Genomic DNA, 16,316 nt, shown 5'->3' on the forward strand with positions numbered 1-16,316 from the left:
ATCAGAAATTCATAAATTGGGCTCTCTCCATAGCAAACTGACATGTATTTTCCAAAAAGCTCAACTAACATTTTATAGGCAACCCTATTTATCCTTCGGTTTTGTTTTTCTCCTGCCCTTTTGGGTTAATGTCAATTTCTCTTGTAATCACTCTCTTCTATCCCCACTACATTCTCAAATGTTTGTCCCTAACTTGGCGTATCCACTGCTTAAGACAGATGCTGACTGATCTCTGGGCAATCCTCATCAACTCTTGGTCACTGAACCCTACCATGCACAACATTTCCTCCCCCCCTCTCCCTCTATCTATCATGAACTCCATGTTTTCCACATATCTTGCACTATTTCTGAAGGTCATTCACACAACAATTCATTTAGATGATTTAAAATCACCATAAATCTCTGGTTTTATATGGAAAACCTCCCATTACATCTTTGCCATCCCCCTCCCTCCATTATTCTCCAGGGTTTATGGATAACCATCCATTAACCCTCTAGCGACCTTCAAAAAAATCCTAGAACTTTACTTTCTTGCTTTAAAGGACCTTCAGGCACACCATTAAATTACCCATTCATTTCTACCCCAATATTGTATAATAGATAAATAAGTACATATGACTACACAATATTTTCAAAGACATTATGAAATACGCTTTCTTCTGCAGTTCATCTGAAATTTCAAAACTAATGTGTAAGACACAGGTGAGGAATACCAACACTTCGATTTTGCTGAAAAGAAAAACTTAATTCTGTAGCTGGTACAAGGATTCTCTCTTCCTCTCGCATTAATACAATGAGCCAGTGTACCAACCTTTTTTATAAGAGTAAGATCTTAATAATGATATATTGTTAATGATCATAAAAGTCATCTCCTTCCTTACATTTTGCCTTCAATACCACAAATGAAACCACAAGGAGGTGTCTGCTATCTAGAGGCCAGATCATAAAGAACAGTGTGAAGAATGACAGTAGTTTTACACCAGAATATCCCGAATAAATAATAATGATCAGAAAAGTCTTCACTTCAAGTGAAGATACTCAAGCACACATACTTAGTACTCAAACAAATATACTGGGATTGGTATTCTCCCAGCACCAGAAAAAGAATGTATCAGTGCTCTTATGTTCTGAAACTGGAAACTACACCCTGTGACATGCAAGTATTACTGAATTTTACCTGTTGTTGATTTTTCACTGTTGACCGCATGGTGAGAAGAAATGATGGACTGCCCTGATGGACCAGGTACATCCAGAGGAGATGGTGGAGGGTCTTTGCTGTCCGAATCATCCTACATGACACACACAACAGTTTGTTATTAGAATAACCATATTTCATTGCACTTAAGAAGAAAGAAGGACTTGCACTGATTATTGGAATCAGAATTCTTCCTATGACACTATCACAAAAAGACCATTGACACTTACACTGGAACCTAAAACACATACAGTGTAGACCACATTGGTCAACACAAACTGCCAGTATTATAAAAGCAGTAGCTGTCATATCACTCCTCAATCAGAAATGCCTAAAAAGGAGAAATTCTTCCTACGACACTATCACAAAAAGACCATTGACACTTACACTGGAACCTAAAACACATACAGTGTAGACCACATTGGTCAACACAAACTGCCAGTATTATAAAAGCAGTAGCTGTCATATCACTCCCCAACCTCTCTCTCAGGCAGATTTTTTTATATAAATATCATTTGCTGTCAGTGAGAGGATGCAGGGGGGGGGGGGGGAGAGATATGGGGGGGGGGGGGGGGAGAGAGAGAGAGAGAGAGAGAGAGAGAGAGAGAGAGAGAGAGAGAGAGAGAGAGAGAGAGAGAGATATATGGGGGGGGGGGAAGAGAGAGAGATATGGGGGGGGGAGAGAGAGAGAGAGAGAGAGAGAGAGAGAGAGAGAGAGAGATATATGGGGGGAGAGAGAGAGATATGGAGGGAGATAGAGATATGGGGGGGGGGAGAGAGAGAGGAGGGGGAGGGGCACGAGGGGGAGGGGCGCGAGGGGGAGAGTGGGATGTGGAGAGGGTGGAAGGAGGGGGTGGGGGGAGAGTGGGGGAGGGGGGAAATATCATAAACACTTGTCATCACATTGCTGCATGAGGTGTGAAGAAGTGTCTGCTACTCAGTAACTGATGGAAAAGTACCTTGAGTGAGGGCAGAGCCATAGAGCCATCTGTAGGTAATCTGCAAGAGAGGATTTACACTGCTGGTTAGTTAAGGGGGTTAATGAACTAAACAGTGAGGGCACTGAATTGTAACAGCATGTAGGAGTGATACGAATGAACACTGAAAGCAGTACTGATGCCACAGATGAGGAATAATGTAAAGCGGTGAAAGTGTATTAGCCAGGCCAGTCTGCAGATCACAGAGCAGATGAGGGCTGACTCACAATTCATCTGCGGCAAGAGGCACCTCTCCCCCATCTGATCTCCTGACAATAGTAAGACAAGGTGAGACAATCATCACAGTAGGCAGGTGGGTGAGTGTGAGCAGTAGTGCGTCCCTTGGGGTTCATCATATAGTGTCTCTTGCACCACCTTTCCACCCCCAATATGGTATAGTCAAAATGTCAGAGATGGGAATAAAACCAATGTTCTAGGAGGAAGCAGAAAAAAGGCTGTTCAATTCCTCTTTTGTAACCAACTAGTATCAAAGATAAAGCATTCTCAATGTCTTGTCTCTGCTGAGATGCTCTATATTAAGGGGCACTCCTAGAAAGTAAAATATGGTGTTGAAGAAAAATGGTTTAATCACATCTGTTGCTGTGGTCTTCAGTACAAGGACTGGTTTGATGCAGCTCTCAATGCTACTCTATTCTGTGCAATCCTCTTCACCTCAAAATAATCACTGCAACTAGATCCTTCTGAATCTGCTTACTGTATTCATCTCTTGGTCTTCCTCTACAATTTTTACCTCCCTCCCCTCCCACACTTCCCAACAATACTAAACTGGCAATTCCTTGATATCCTGGAAGTGTCGTATCAACTGGTCCCTTCTTCTAGTCAAGTAGTGCCACAAATTTCTTGGCTCCCCAATTCTATTCAGCACAACCTCATTTGTTATGTGACCTACTCATTTAATCTTCAGCACTTTTCTATAACATCACATTTGAAAAGCTTATATTCTTTTCTTGTCTAAACTGTTTATCGTCCATATTTCACTTCCATAAGGGCTACACAAAGACTAATACCTTCAGAAAAGACTTCTTAACACATCTATATTTGATGTTATCAAATTTATTGTTTTCAGAAACGCTTCTATTGCCACCGCCAGTCTATATTTTGATTCCCCTCTACTTCAGGCATATTCAGTTATTTTGCTGCCTAAATAGAGAAACCTATCTACTACTTTTAGGCATTTCCTTATCTAATTCCTTCAGCACCCTCCGCTTTAATTAGACTACATTCCATCATCCATGCCTTGCTTTTGTTCGTTTTCATCTATTACCCTCCTTTCAAAGCACTGTCTATTCCTTTCAAACTGGTTTTCCAATTCTTTCGCTGTCCCTGAGAATTACAATGTCATCGGCAAAGCCCACATTTTTTACTAACTCTCCCTAGACTTCAAGGACTTTAATTTCTTCTCCAAATTTTTCTTTGGTTTCCTTTACTGCTTGCTCAATGTACACACTGAATGCCACCAGGGATAGGCTACAACCCTGTCTCACTCCCTTCTCAAACACTACTTCCCTTTCACACCTCTCGACTCATAACTGCTGTCTGGTGTCTATACAAGTTTAAAAACAGCTTTCCCTCCCTGTATTTTATCTCTGCTGCTTTCATAATCGCAAAGAGAGTATTCCAGGCAATATAGTCAAAAGCTTTCTCTAAGTCTACAAGTGCGCAAATTTAGGTCCTTTCCTTAACCTATCTTCTAAGATAAGTCATTGCATTAGTACTGCCTCATGTGCTCCTACATTTCTCCTAAATTCAAACTGACCTTCCTCGAGGTCAGCTTCTACCACCTAGGCAAGCTCCAAACCTTTCGTTTGTGTGCCTATCGATGAAGCAACACTTCCGCCTTTCAGTGAATTGTCTCCTTTATTCCTAAAAATTTGTAATTTTCAACCAGACCTTTCTGTACATTATTATTCTTTAGTATAGAATTCATGTTAGTATTTTTCAATCATGTCTTTTTAAGCTGATAGTTCAGTAATTTTAACATGTGTCTGCAATTGCTTTCTTTGTAATTGGAATTATTACATTCTTCTTGAAGTCTCACGATATTCCACCTCCAACGTACATCTTGCACAGCAGATGGAAGGGTTTCGCCACGGTTGGCGTTCCAAAGAATGGCATTAATTCTCCCGTCAGAATGTTGTCTACTCCCAGAGCCTTCTTTCGACTTAGGTCCTTCAGAGCTGTATCAAATTCTTCTTGCAGTATCGTGTTTCCCACTTCATCTTCGTTTACAGCCTCTTCCATTTCTATATAGCTTTCAAGTTCATCTCCTTTGTATAGATCCTATATATACTACTTCCACCTTTTCACCCTTCCCTTCTTTGCTTAGGTTGGTTGGTTTTAAAGGGGTGGGGGGGTGGGGGGTGGGGGGTGGGGTGGGGGGTGGGGGGGGGGGGGGGGGGGGAAGGGACCAAACTACTGAGGTCATCGCTCCCTTGTTCCTAATAAAACAATGCCACAAGTGTGAGAATAAAATAGACAAGACACATAACACAAAACGGAAAGAAAGGAAAGACCACAAGAATGAAGGAAAGTCAACGAACACTAAGAGGAACAAAAGAGGACCAGAGAACAACAGAGAGAGGCAAGAAAGAGTTAGAAGAGAGTAAAACAAGGAAGCAGATTAAAGCCAGCCACCCTGCAACACATTAAAACCTTCACCCTAAAAGCACTAGGGTGGAGGACACAGAGGGACAAAGGACAGGCACGAAAACTCAGATCGAATGATAAAACCCACCCTCATGGATGAAACGTAAAACCAAATCAGCTGATGAGGCATTGTCTGCTAAAATCAATGATAACAAGTCCAGCAAGCGAAGATGAAATCGCAGGGCGGCCAAAGAGGGACATAGCAGAAGAATATGGGCCACTGTCAACTGGACGCCACACTGACACTGAGGTGGGTCTTCACAGTGCAGGGGGTAGCCGTGGAAAGCCCATGCATGACCAATGCAGAGCCTGCAGAGAACCACAGAGTCCCTGCGAGACACCCTCATCAAGGACTTCCACACATTCGTGGTCCCTTTAACAGCTCCTAGTTTGCTGTGCATACTGAGATTTTGCCATTCCGTCTCCCAAAGCTGAAAAACCTTGCGGCGTAATAACGAACGCAGGTCAGTTGCGGGGATGCCCATCTCCAGACGTGGTTTCCATGTAGGCTGTTTAGCCAGCCTGTCAGCAAGTTCATTTCCTGGGATTCCAATGTGACCAGGGGTCCAGACAAACACCACTGAACGACTGGACCATTCCAAGGCATAGATGGACTCCTGGATGGACGCTACCAAAGGATGACGAGAGTAGCACTGGTCGATAGTTTTCAGGCTGCTCAGGGAGTCAGTACATAAAAGAAAAGACTCCCCAGGGCATGAACGGAGATACTGAAGTGTACGAGAAATGGCCACCAGCTCTAATGAATACACTGCAGCCCTCGAGTAAGGAAAGCTGTTCAATATGGCCGCCGTGCACGTAGGCAAAACCAATGCGACCATCAGCCATCGAGCCATCAGTATAAACCACTTCAGAGCCCCAGAACACGTCAAGAATCTAGAGGAAGTGACAGCGGAGAACGGTCAGGTTGACGGAGTCCTTAGGGCCATGCAAAAGGTCCAGACAAAGCTGCAGCCAAGGCGTACACCACGTAGGAATAAGTGAACGGACCGCAAGTAGAGATGGTAAAGGGGAGGACTCCAGTTTGGGAGAGAATGAACCGCACGCAAACCGCAATCGTTAGCCCAGACATGGGCCGCCGATGCAGAAGATGGACTGCTGCGGGGCGGGAAAAGGAGACGGTAATTCAGATGCTCAGGGGAACTACGAATGTGTGCTGCGTAACTAGCGAGCAGTTGTGCATGTTTGATCTGCATTGGAGAGACACCAGCCTCGACCAGTACGCTGGTCATCGGACTCATCCTAAAAGCTCCTGTCGCTAGCTGAACCCCACAGTGGTGCACAGGGTCGAGCAAATGCAACACTGAAGGTCCTGCCGAACCATAAACCACACTCCCATAGTCAATTCAGGATTGTACGGTGGCTCTGTAGAGCTGCAGCAGTGTAGAGCGATCTGCACCCCAATTGGTGTTGCTCACACAACGGAGGGCATTGAGGTGCTGCCAGCACTTCTGCTTAAGCTCACGAAGATGAGGGAGCCAAGTCAATCGAGCTTCGAAAACCAGTCCTAGGAATCTATATGTCTCCACGACAGTGAGTGGATCGTCAGTAAGGTAAAGTGCTGGTTCCAGATGAATGATACGACGCCGACAGAAGTGCACGACACACGACTTTGTGGCTGAAAACTGGAAGCCATGGGCTAGAGCCCATGACTGTACCTTGTCGATGGCTCCCTGTAGGCGCCGCTCAGTAACACCAATATTGGAGCAACAGTACGAAATACAGAAGTCGTCTGTATACAGAGAAGGTGAAACGGAGGGCCCGACAGCTGCTCCTAGACCATTAATTGCCACTAAAAATAGAGAGACACTTAATACAGAGCCCTGCGGGACTCCATTCTCCTGGATATGGATAGAACTACGGGAGGCACCAATTTGGACACGGAAAGTACGGAGCAACAGGAAGTTTTGGATGAAAATTGGGAGCGGGCCCCAGAGACCCCACTCATACAATGTGGCAAGGATATGATGTCGCCAGGTCGTGTCGTACGCTTTACGTAAGTCTAAAAAGACGGCAACCAGAATGTTGGTAAGGCTGATGGACCAAAAGCTATCCACATCAAATAGGTTTTTACCAGGTTTGAGCCATGGTGCTCTCCCGCCATTGCGATGGAAAGACGCCATCGCACCAGATCTGATTGAAGATGACGAGATGTCACTTGTAGTCAGATGAGCGATGTTTAATCATCTGGCTGTGGATCCGATCAGGCCCAGGAGCTGTGTCAGGACAATGTGCAAGGGCACTGAGGAGCTCCCACTCTATAAATGGATTCACTGCAGCATATAGTGAATGAGAGGACGTTCCCTTCCTGCTGACGTTTCAGTGTGCGAAAGGCTGAGGATAAATCTCCGACGCAGAGGCTCGAGCAAAGTGCTCGGCAATCATGTTTGCGTAGGTAGATAACATGCCATTTATGGTAACATGGGGACACCTGTTGGGGCCTGGTACCCGAAAATATGTTTGATCTTTTCCCACACTTGGGAAGGTGACATATGGCACCCAATGGTCGAGACATCTCTTCCAACACTCCTGGTTCCGTCTTAGATAAGGTACTGAAAGCGGGCACAGAGCCATTTAAAGGCTGCAAGGTGCTATACGGAAGGGTGCCGCTTATGCTGCTGTAGAGCTCGCCGAAGCTCCTCAATTGCTTCAGCGACTTCCAACGACCACCAAGGGACTGCCTTATGCCTCGAGCACCCTAAAGAGTGAGGGATTGCGTTTTCAGCTGCAGAAACAATTGTTGTCACCTGCTCAACCATCACATCAATGTTGCTGTGTGGGGGAGATTCAATGGTGACAGCAGAGGTAAAAGTTTCCCAGTTCGCGTTGTTTAAAGCCCATCTGGGCAGGTGTCCATGGGCCTGATGCTGGGGCAGTGACAGGAAGATGGGGAATTGGTCACTACCACACAGGTCATCATGTGCTCTCCAGTGGATAGATGGGAGAAGTCCTGAGCTGCAAATTGATAAATCAGTGGACGAGTAACTACCATGAGCCACACTTAAATGTGTGGTGGCCCCAGTGTTTAAGAGGCAGAGGTCAAACTGAGACAGTAAAGTTTCGACATCTCTGCCATGGCCAATAAGCATGGTACCACCCCACAAGGGATTATGGGCATTAAAATCTCCCAAAATTGGGAAAGGTTTAGGGATGTGATCAATCAGTGCAGCTAATACATTCAGGGGTACCATCTGGAGGAAGATATACATTGCAGACAGTTATCTCCTGCGTCGTCCTTATTTTGACAGCCACAGCTTCAAGAGGGGTTTGAAGGAGCACACGTTCACAACAGAGTTTAGGACATAAACGCAAACTCCACCTGACACTCGATTATAGTCACTACGGTTCCTGTAATATCCCCTATAGCCACGGAGGGTAGGGGTCCGCATTGCCGGGAACCAGGTTTCCTGGGGGGCAATGCAGATAGCAGGTGTAAAGCTTAACAATGGCCATAGCTCAGCCAGGCAGTGGAAAAAACTGGACGGATGACGTCGTCATGAGACTGGGAAGGCATGGAACATTCGATGAGGCAGTTTATGCCTCAGGGTCACCTGCTGCCACCAACTTTTTCCTGAACAGTCTGTATCCATTTTGTCTTAGGGTCTGGCGAGATCTAGGTCCTCAGCAGACGCCAAAATCTCCACCCCATCCTCAAATGCAGAGCAAGTAGGTAGCGGTGGTGTGGGTGCCACCGCAATTTCCTTGGTCTTAGGGGTTTTCTTTTTGGATTTCTCTCACTGCTCCTTGGGTTTCCATGGCTGGGAGGACTTCACTGGCTCAGTCTCTGAGACTGAGGATGAGTGTGAAGCTGTATAACCAGCTGCTTTTGGGCTCTTCAGCCACTGGCGCGTGTCGTCTTTCCCACTAGCAGTAACCTGGGAAGGGAGTGACCCAAAGGACCCCTTCCTAGTGAGAGAAGCCGAAGAAGACTTATGCTTCTCCGGCTTAGAAGTGGGGACAGATGCCCCCAATGGTTGAGGGGGTGTTGCTCCCAAAGTAGGTGGTGCAGGAGGAACAGGGAGGGAAATGCCCCCCACCATCAAGGGGGCAGGTGTAGTCTTCCGGCTCAGAGAGGTGACTTGGGTTGGCGGAGCTGATGGTGCCAGCATTGTTGTAGCGGCAGTGTAAGACAATGTCATACGCACAGGATGCAGGCATTAAAATTTTCTCTTAGCCTCAGTGTAGGTCAGTTGGTCCAGGGTCTTGTACTCCATGATTTTCCTTTCTTTCTGGAGAATCCTGCAGTCTGTCAAGTGGTGCTCTCCGCAGTTGACACAGATGGGAGGGGGGGCACATGGAGTACTTGGAAGTGGTGGGTGTCCGCAATCTCGGCACGTGACGTTGGAAGTACAGCGGGAAGACATATGGCTGAACTTCCAGCACTTAAAGCACTGCATTGGGGAAGGCATATAGGGCTTTACATCACAGCGGTAGACAATGATCTTGACCTTCTCGGGCAATGAAGAAGGCACCGATGACAACATGATTATCCCTTGGACCCTGGTGGACACGTCGGATGAAATGTACATCTTGCTGCTCTAAATTGGTGCGCAGCTCATCGTAGGACTGCAAAAGAAGGTCCCTGCGAAATATGATACCCTGAACCATACTTAAGCTCTTATGGGGCGTGAGGGCATGATAGTTACAGAAACATCCCCCAGCTTGTCACAAGCATGTAACTCCTGCGACTGGGCGGAGGAAGCTGTTTTGATCAAGACTGACACGGACCTCATTTTGGACAAGCCCTCCACCTCCCCAAACTTGTCCTATAAATGCTCAACAAAAAAACTGAGGATTCATCATCATGAAAGATTCCCCATCAGCTCTCAAATATACAAGGTGGCGAATAAGATCCGCTGTTATCCTTAGCCTGATGTTCCTCTCATGGTGTGGCCAAGAAGGGGAACAATTTGGGGTCATACTTCTGTGCGTTGAATTGAGCTCGTGATCGCTTAGAGACTGCTGGTGTTTTACAACCATCAAGAGATGATGGACTACGTTTCATCCCATGTCATCTGCCCTGATGCCACCTACTCCGACCAGAGGCCCTCCCCAAGGGCGCCACCCAGCCTGCAGCAAAGGCCACCTGGCAGCATGGCCAATTTCTGGGAGTCCCGATGCCCTAGGGGGATGTGGGCATATATCCCTTGGCATATGTGGGGAGTTAATGGTGCAGGCATCAGCAGAGCGATCCCTGTGTGGTCTACAGGGTACATGGCGGTCCCACCACAATGGACTGGATATCAGGTGCAAAGAAGTCCATGGTCATCGTCGACACAGAAAGTGACACTGCATTGTGCATGGTGGAAAACGCACCCAGGTCTTCGTCCAAGAGATGGAGAATGGGTGGGACTGCAATGTGGTGAGAAAGTGGTCTAAAGATCTCAATGCATGATGGACACGATGCACCTTGTAAGGTGCTCTTCCCCAAATGTCTCGCTCTTCGGAAAAATTTTGAAGAATGGAGGTCAAACCCTACAGGGGACCATCACATAAAGGCCGAAACATGTGAAACTCCTTTTAGTCACCTCTTACGACAGGCAGGAATACCTTGGGCCTATTCTAACCTCCGGACCCACATGGGGGCTTTGCTTAGAACTCGTTTACTGTGAGAGCTCTTGATATTTATACAGCTGCTTCTCTTTTCTCCAAAGGCCTCTTTAAATTTCCTTCAGGTGGTATCTTTCTTTCACCTAGTGAAATATGCTTCTAAATCCTTACATTCGTCCTCTAGCCATCTGTTCCTGCACTGCCTGTCATTCTCTTTTTCAGATGTTTGTATTCCCTTTTGCCTGCTTCATTTGTTGCATTTTTGTATTCTATCCTTTCATCAGTTAAATTCAATACCTCCTCTATTATCCAATGATTTCTATTAGGCATGTTCTTTTTACCTATTTGATCCTCAGATGCCTTCACTATTTCATCTCTCAAAGCTACCCACTCTTCTTCTACTACATTCCTTTCCCCTGTTTTTGTCAATCATTCCCTAATGCACCTTCTCAAACTCTCAACAACCTCTCGTTCTTTCAGTTTATCCAGGTCCCATATCCTTAATTTCCTTCTTTTTTGCAATTTCTTCAGTTTTAATCTACAGTTCATAGCCTATAAATTGCGGCCAGAGCCCACATCTGCCCCTGGAAATGTCTTACAATTTAAAATCTGGTTCCAAAATCTCTGTCTTGCCATTATATAATCAAGCTGAAACCTTTTGGTGTCTCCAGGTCTCTTCCATGTACACAGCCTTCTTTCGTGATTCTTAAACCAAGTGACAGTGATGATTACATTATGCTGTGTGTGTGGCTTCCTCTTTCATTTCTTTGCCCCAGTCCATATTCACCTACTATTTTTCTCTTCTCCTATGTTTCCTATTATGAAATTCCAGTCCCCAATCACAAATTTTCATCTCCCTTATCTATCTGAATAATTTCTTTAACCTACTTATACATTTATTCAATCTCTTCATTATCTGCACAGCTAGTTGGCACATAAACTCTTACTACTGTAGTAAATGTGGGCTTCATGTCTATCTTGGCTATCATAGTGCACTCACTATGCTGTTCATAGTAGCTTATCTGTATTACTATTTTCCTATTCATTAATGAATTACCCCTACGTGAGTAATTAAAACAGAGTACAAGACAGATGACCATGGTAGTCGGCAGATGAGGGAGGGTCAAAGGCTCCTGGGCCCAGCATATGACAGGAGGCACCCAAACTGCCCTAACCTTGCCTTGCTCCCAAAGCAGTTTATACCAACAGATCTGACAATAAAAACTAGTTTCTCAGAGGAAACTAAGAACCAGTTCAACTGGCCATAAGTTATCTGCCAACATCAGAGGCAAAGAAGCCAGAAGACCATGCTTGGCTTTGAGAGTCTGAAAGAAGGGTGCATTTCCTCCAGCTTGTAATATATGGTTTCTAAAGCTCCACCATCACAACATGGACTTGGGGCTCATTATACAACTACAGCTTCCGGGAGCGACAGGAAAAGGAGCACCATGCGCCCTAGTTTCCCTTATAGTGCAGATTTTTTTAGAAGGGACAGCAGTCCATCGGATGGTGTTCCATCTCTCCAAGCGAGTATAGGTCTTATTTGCACTCACAAATGAACACCTGAGGTTATCAAAGCAAATGTTGGGTGAATAACAGATTCTCTGGTCAAACAGGAAGCCAGTTCATTCCCCGGGACACACAACACATGGGACCCACAGAAAGACAAGATACCAATATTATGAAAAGGATAGCTGCTACTCACCATATAGCGGAGATGCTGAGTCAAAACAGACCCCCCCCCCCCCCCCAGCCCAAACACACACACACACACACACACGACAGTCCTTGGCAGCTGAAGCCAGCAGGTAGTATGACAGAGATCAAACAAAAGATTGTGAATAATAGTTATCACATTGTGACATAACATCAATCAATAGCATGGAGACTACTTATTGAGCTACAACAAACTAAAATTCATTCAAGGCAGCTCTGTTTAATAACATTTAAGGCTCTGTTAATGGCTATTAGTTCTACCATATAACCCCTTCACATTCTGGCAATGTATGTTGTTCCTGACTAGTGGGAGATGGAAAAGGATATTTCACTCTATCCATGGTTTTGGAGACATCAGTGCATGTAACCGTAGCACTCCGAGACTCCTGGAGAACTGAGAGGAACAAACGTCAGAAGGTCATGGGGGCAACAAATGTTAGGTCCTTGAAACAGATCGGCCCTACTTTGTGGTTTAGGTAATACACAAGGAAGAATGCAAGGGAATACATTGGGATTACATTCCAAGTGGTATAACCAAAAGGTCCTGGCAGGAAGGCACATTCGAATACGGGAAGTCATTTGAGTTTAAGTGTCTGAGGGTCAACAATCCTGCACAAGCAAGCAAGAGTTGTGCCATCGCAGTCTTTCAAGGTGGCATGCTTTAATACTTTGATTAAAATACTCAAGCTTTCAATACTTGGCTTTATCATCGCCATCAGGAGTTAAAACCATAGACTTCTTATATAGATGCAAAAGCAGCATCTGGAACCTTCCAGGGCGAGCGGGAGTCGCACACAAGCAGAAGGCAAGGCAGGCAACTCCCACTGGCTCCGTCCTGTTGTGGGACCGAGTGATATCAGATGATGCAAGCAGCCAGCACCACATTTGAATCTGTTGCTCCTGCATCTCAACAAGCATCAAGGTCCGTCTTTCCTTTCACTTGCTGTTCGAAACCCGCCCCAATACCACATCTAGTGAGTGTACCTGTGGTCTCCATTAACACTGTCGGTGTTCTTCTGATTTTGGCCGCTTCTTTTATAAAAGAATTTCAATATGATGGTGTTTGAGCCAAAAATCTTGTCTTTCCACACTTTGTTTTATGCCCGTTTTCCACACAATGTTCAGCCACAGGCGACTTCTAAAGTTTCCTTTGTTTAACATGATGCTCACCAACAGTGCAAATAGTCTGACCTCTGTAAATGCCTCTTACATTCGCAGGGGACACCATACACACCACAAACTCAAAGACCTATGTTGTCTTTAATGGAGTATAATGTATCTCTTTATCTTGGAGGCCGGCCGGAACACTTGTCTCGGTCCATGTCCCTTCAGCACATGTCGTATCTCGCTATTAGTTCCAACACAGTAGGGAAGGAATGCAGCTGGCTTGGCCTCTTACACTGATTCAGCTGGTGTTTCATCGGTGGCACCTGAAAGCTTTTGCAGTTTCTCCCTTGCTCTAACTATTCTCTCTGGACATGCACTTCAAATGCTGAAATTCAGACTCTAAATGATCATGTCAGAAATACTCTTTGCCCATTGTACTAGTGTTCAGGGCTGCTTTCTTGTGTACAGGGTGTTCAAAACTGTTGCCGGCCCTTGTCACCATCTGACATTACTCGACCCCGCGGCAGAACAGAGCCATTATCTAACTTGCCTTCTGTGCATGTGCCATTCTGGCCCTCTCTGAAAGGTTTCAGACACTGCCATTACATTTATGCAAGAAGAACACCATGCTAGCCCTGGCAGTAAGTGTTTCTAACTCAGATGATGGCAGAGACACCTATCGAAAGCTCAAGCACTTTATTCAAAGCGATGCGGCTTGTAAACTGAGAAGATTTTATCAAAGCATGCCACCATATCATTCCTCTACAGTGAGGGCATAATGGACCATGTGTGACTGCTAGAAAAACTGTAAAAGAAGAAATCACATGTGCTGAGTTCTTTAGCATTTTACAATACTGCCAGGACAAGGACACAATTGCTCACTTTTCTGTAGTCGGATGCTGTTTCGAACTGTTGCAGTGGATAGAATTTTGAAGAATTCTAGTTACACTATAGTGAGACAGCAAATAAGACAGAACCTATGAACTTTATGTTAACGCCAGAAACCTACTCGACTGTCATCTACTTCTAGCATCAACCTTGTTGCCCTTTGCTGGGAGTGGGCAGACATAGCCACAGCAGTGCAACAGCGTGCGAGTTTGTGCAAGATGACATCTAGGCAATGTTCCAAGATTGACTGCTTAACTCGCGGAGGTGCCAATCTGGTGTCCAATGAGACCCATATAATAACTGTTAATCTTTCCTATCATGAACTGAACAATGGCTCTGTTGCAGCACTGAGCAACAGCCTTAATTTTTCTCCAGCACTAAGACATCTGCCAATATTGAATACTGTTCATGGAATAGAGCAGTGCATTAGGTATCTCTTGCACAATGCAGCCCAGGATGTCAAACTATCCACTAGCTGTATTCTAGAGAAAGGCAAGTCCACAGAAATCCAAAATTAGCCAGGAGGAACGACATGACTTATGCATATTACATGAGAAAGAGGACTTTTTTGTCTTGCCAGCCAAAGGAAATGCCACTGTGGTCCTGAACACCGAACACTACAATTGGAAGGTGCTGCATTTGTTATAAGATGGCACATACTGGAAGCTCAGTCACAACCCGACATAAAACACTGTCAAAAATATATGGAAGTTAATAAAGAACTCTGGTAGGCCAGAAGAAGTGACGAAGAAATTAATGATACATGCTGCCAGACCTTCCAGGTTTTATGAATTGCCTAAGATACACAGAGGAAATGTTACTCTGAGACCTATAGTTAGTGTAATCAGTTCATCTACCTACTTCACATTGTTAACTCGCACTCATTCATTGACACTCTCAGGAAAAGGAAGATAGGTCAAACACCATAATGGTTAGTTTGGATATTCTCTCTCTTTTTGTGAGGGCAATAGTACGAGGCATGCTGGATCTTCTGACTCAACAGTTTCTACCTGAGATCGTCAAGGTGTTCTGCCATGCATTAACAACAATTTACTTCCTGTACTGCAACAAATATTATGAGATGATGAATGGCACCGCCATGGGATCCCCGCTGTCTTCAGGCACTGTGTATTTTTTCATGGAACATATTGATAACCAAGCTCTAACTCTGAGGTTGCATCCATCTCGCTTCTTATGGCATGCTCACACCACCTTCTGCATATGGTCTTATCATAAAAAATACCCTACAGCAGTTCGTCAACCACATGAACTGTGTCCATCCCAACATTGAGTTTACTGTCGAGTTAGAGAGGGATAACTAGCTTTCATTCTTGGATGTTGTAGTTGAGTGGAAGAGAGGAAGCCGGCTAGGTGTACAGGAAAACCTATGTAAACTGACTGATACTCAAACGCCATTAGTTTTCACTACCCTGTACACTTCAGTACCCTGGGCAAAGATTAAGCCCCTTTTACATAATTGACTTTCTTGCCTCAATTGACGACTTAAGACAAGTATGTCTGCTGCAGCAACCCTGGCATTTTGTTCCTGTAGTGAGTGTGGTGTCACCGCCAGACACCACACTTGCTAGGTGGTAGCCTTTAAATCGGCCGCGGTCCTTTAGTATACGTCGGACCTGCGTGTCGCCACTATCAGTGATCAGACCGAGTGTCGCCACACGGCAGGTCTAGTCTAGAGAGACTCCCTAGCACTCGCCCCAGTTGTACAGCCGACTTTGCTAGAGATGGTCCACTGTCTACATAAGCTCTCATTTGCAGAGATAACAGTTTAGCATAGCCTTCAGCTACATCATTTGCTATGACCTAGCAAGGCGCCATATTCAGTTACCATAATTACTTCAGGAATGTATTCTGAACAGATAATATTGTGAATCATGTACCGTAAAGAGCGACGTTCATCATTAATGGATTAAAGTTGAGTATCAAACTAATTACGTCCGCTTTCTGAATTCTCTTTCCTTGTCATGTTCCAGACCTCATGTCAGTATAGTTCTTCCCTCCTCACGCCAGCCTGCATGAGCTAAAACGCGTGCATTTCGGCCTCCACTCGTAACATGGTGTTGGCTCTTCTGCTAACACAAAATTGGCGATCAGCAGTAAAAACGGTGTTCTTAACTATACTGACATATGTTGTTGCGACTGCCCTGATTTCGTTGTGTAATGGCTTCGCCACAATCTCC

At 45.1% G+C, this 16,316-nt stretch overlaps 1 protein-coding gene across 4 annotated transcripts in view; it reads right to left on the bottom strand.

Annotated features, from left to right (window-relative positions):
- The window catches only part of LOC126419798 (protein bric-a-brac 1-like), a 194,345-nt gene that overhangs the window by 94,803 nt on the left and 83,226 nt on the right, over positions 1 to 16,316 (bottom strand). For all 4 annotated transcript variants that reach the window (XM_050086982.1, XM_050086983.1, XM_050086984.1 and 1 more), the window contains exon 5: positions 1,178 to 1,289. In XM_050086982.1, coding sequence (XP_049942939.1) covers positions 1,178 to 1,289 — 112 coding nt within the window. The remainder of the gene's footprint in view (positions 1 to 1,177; positions 1,290 to 16,316) is intronic.

The sequence above is a fragment of the Schistocerca serialis genome, chromosome 9 (genome assembly GCF_023864345.2).
Source record: "Schistocerca serialis cubense isolate TAMUIC-IGC-003099 chromosome 9, iqSchSeri2.2, whole genome shotgun sequence".
NCBI classification, from domain to species: Eukaryota; Metazoa; Arthropoda; class Insecta; order Orthoptera; family Acrididae; genus Schistocerca; species Schistocerca serialis.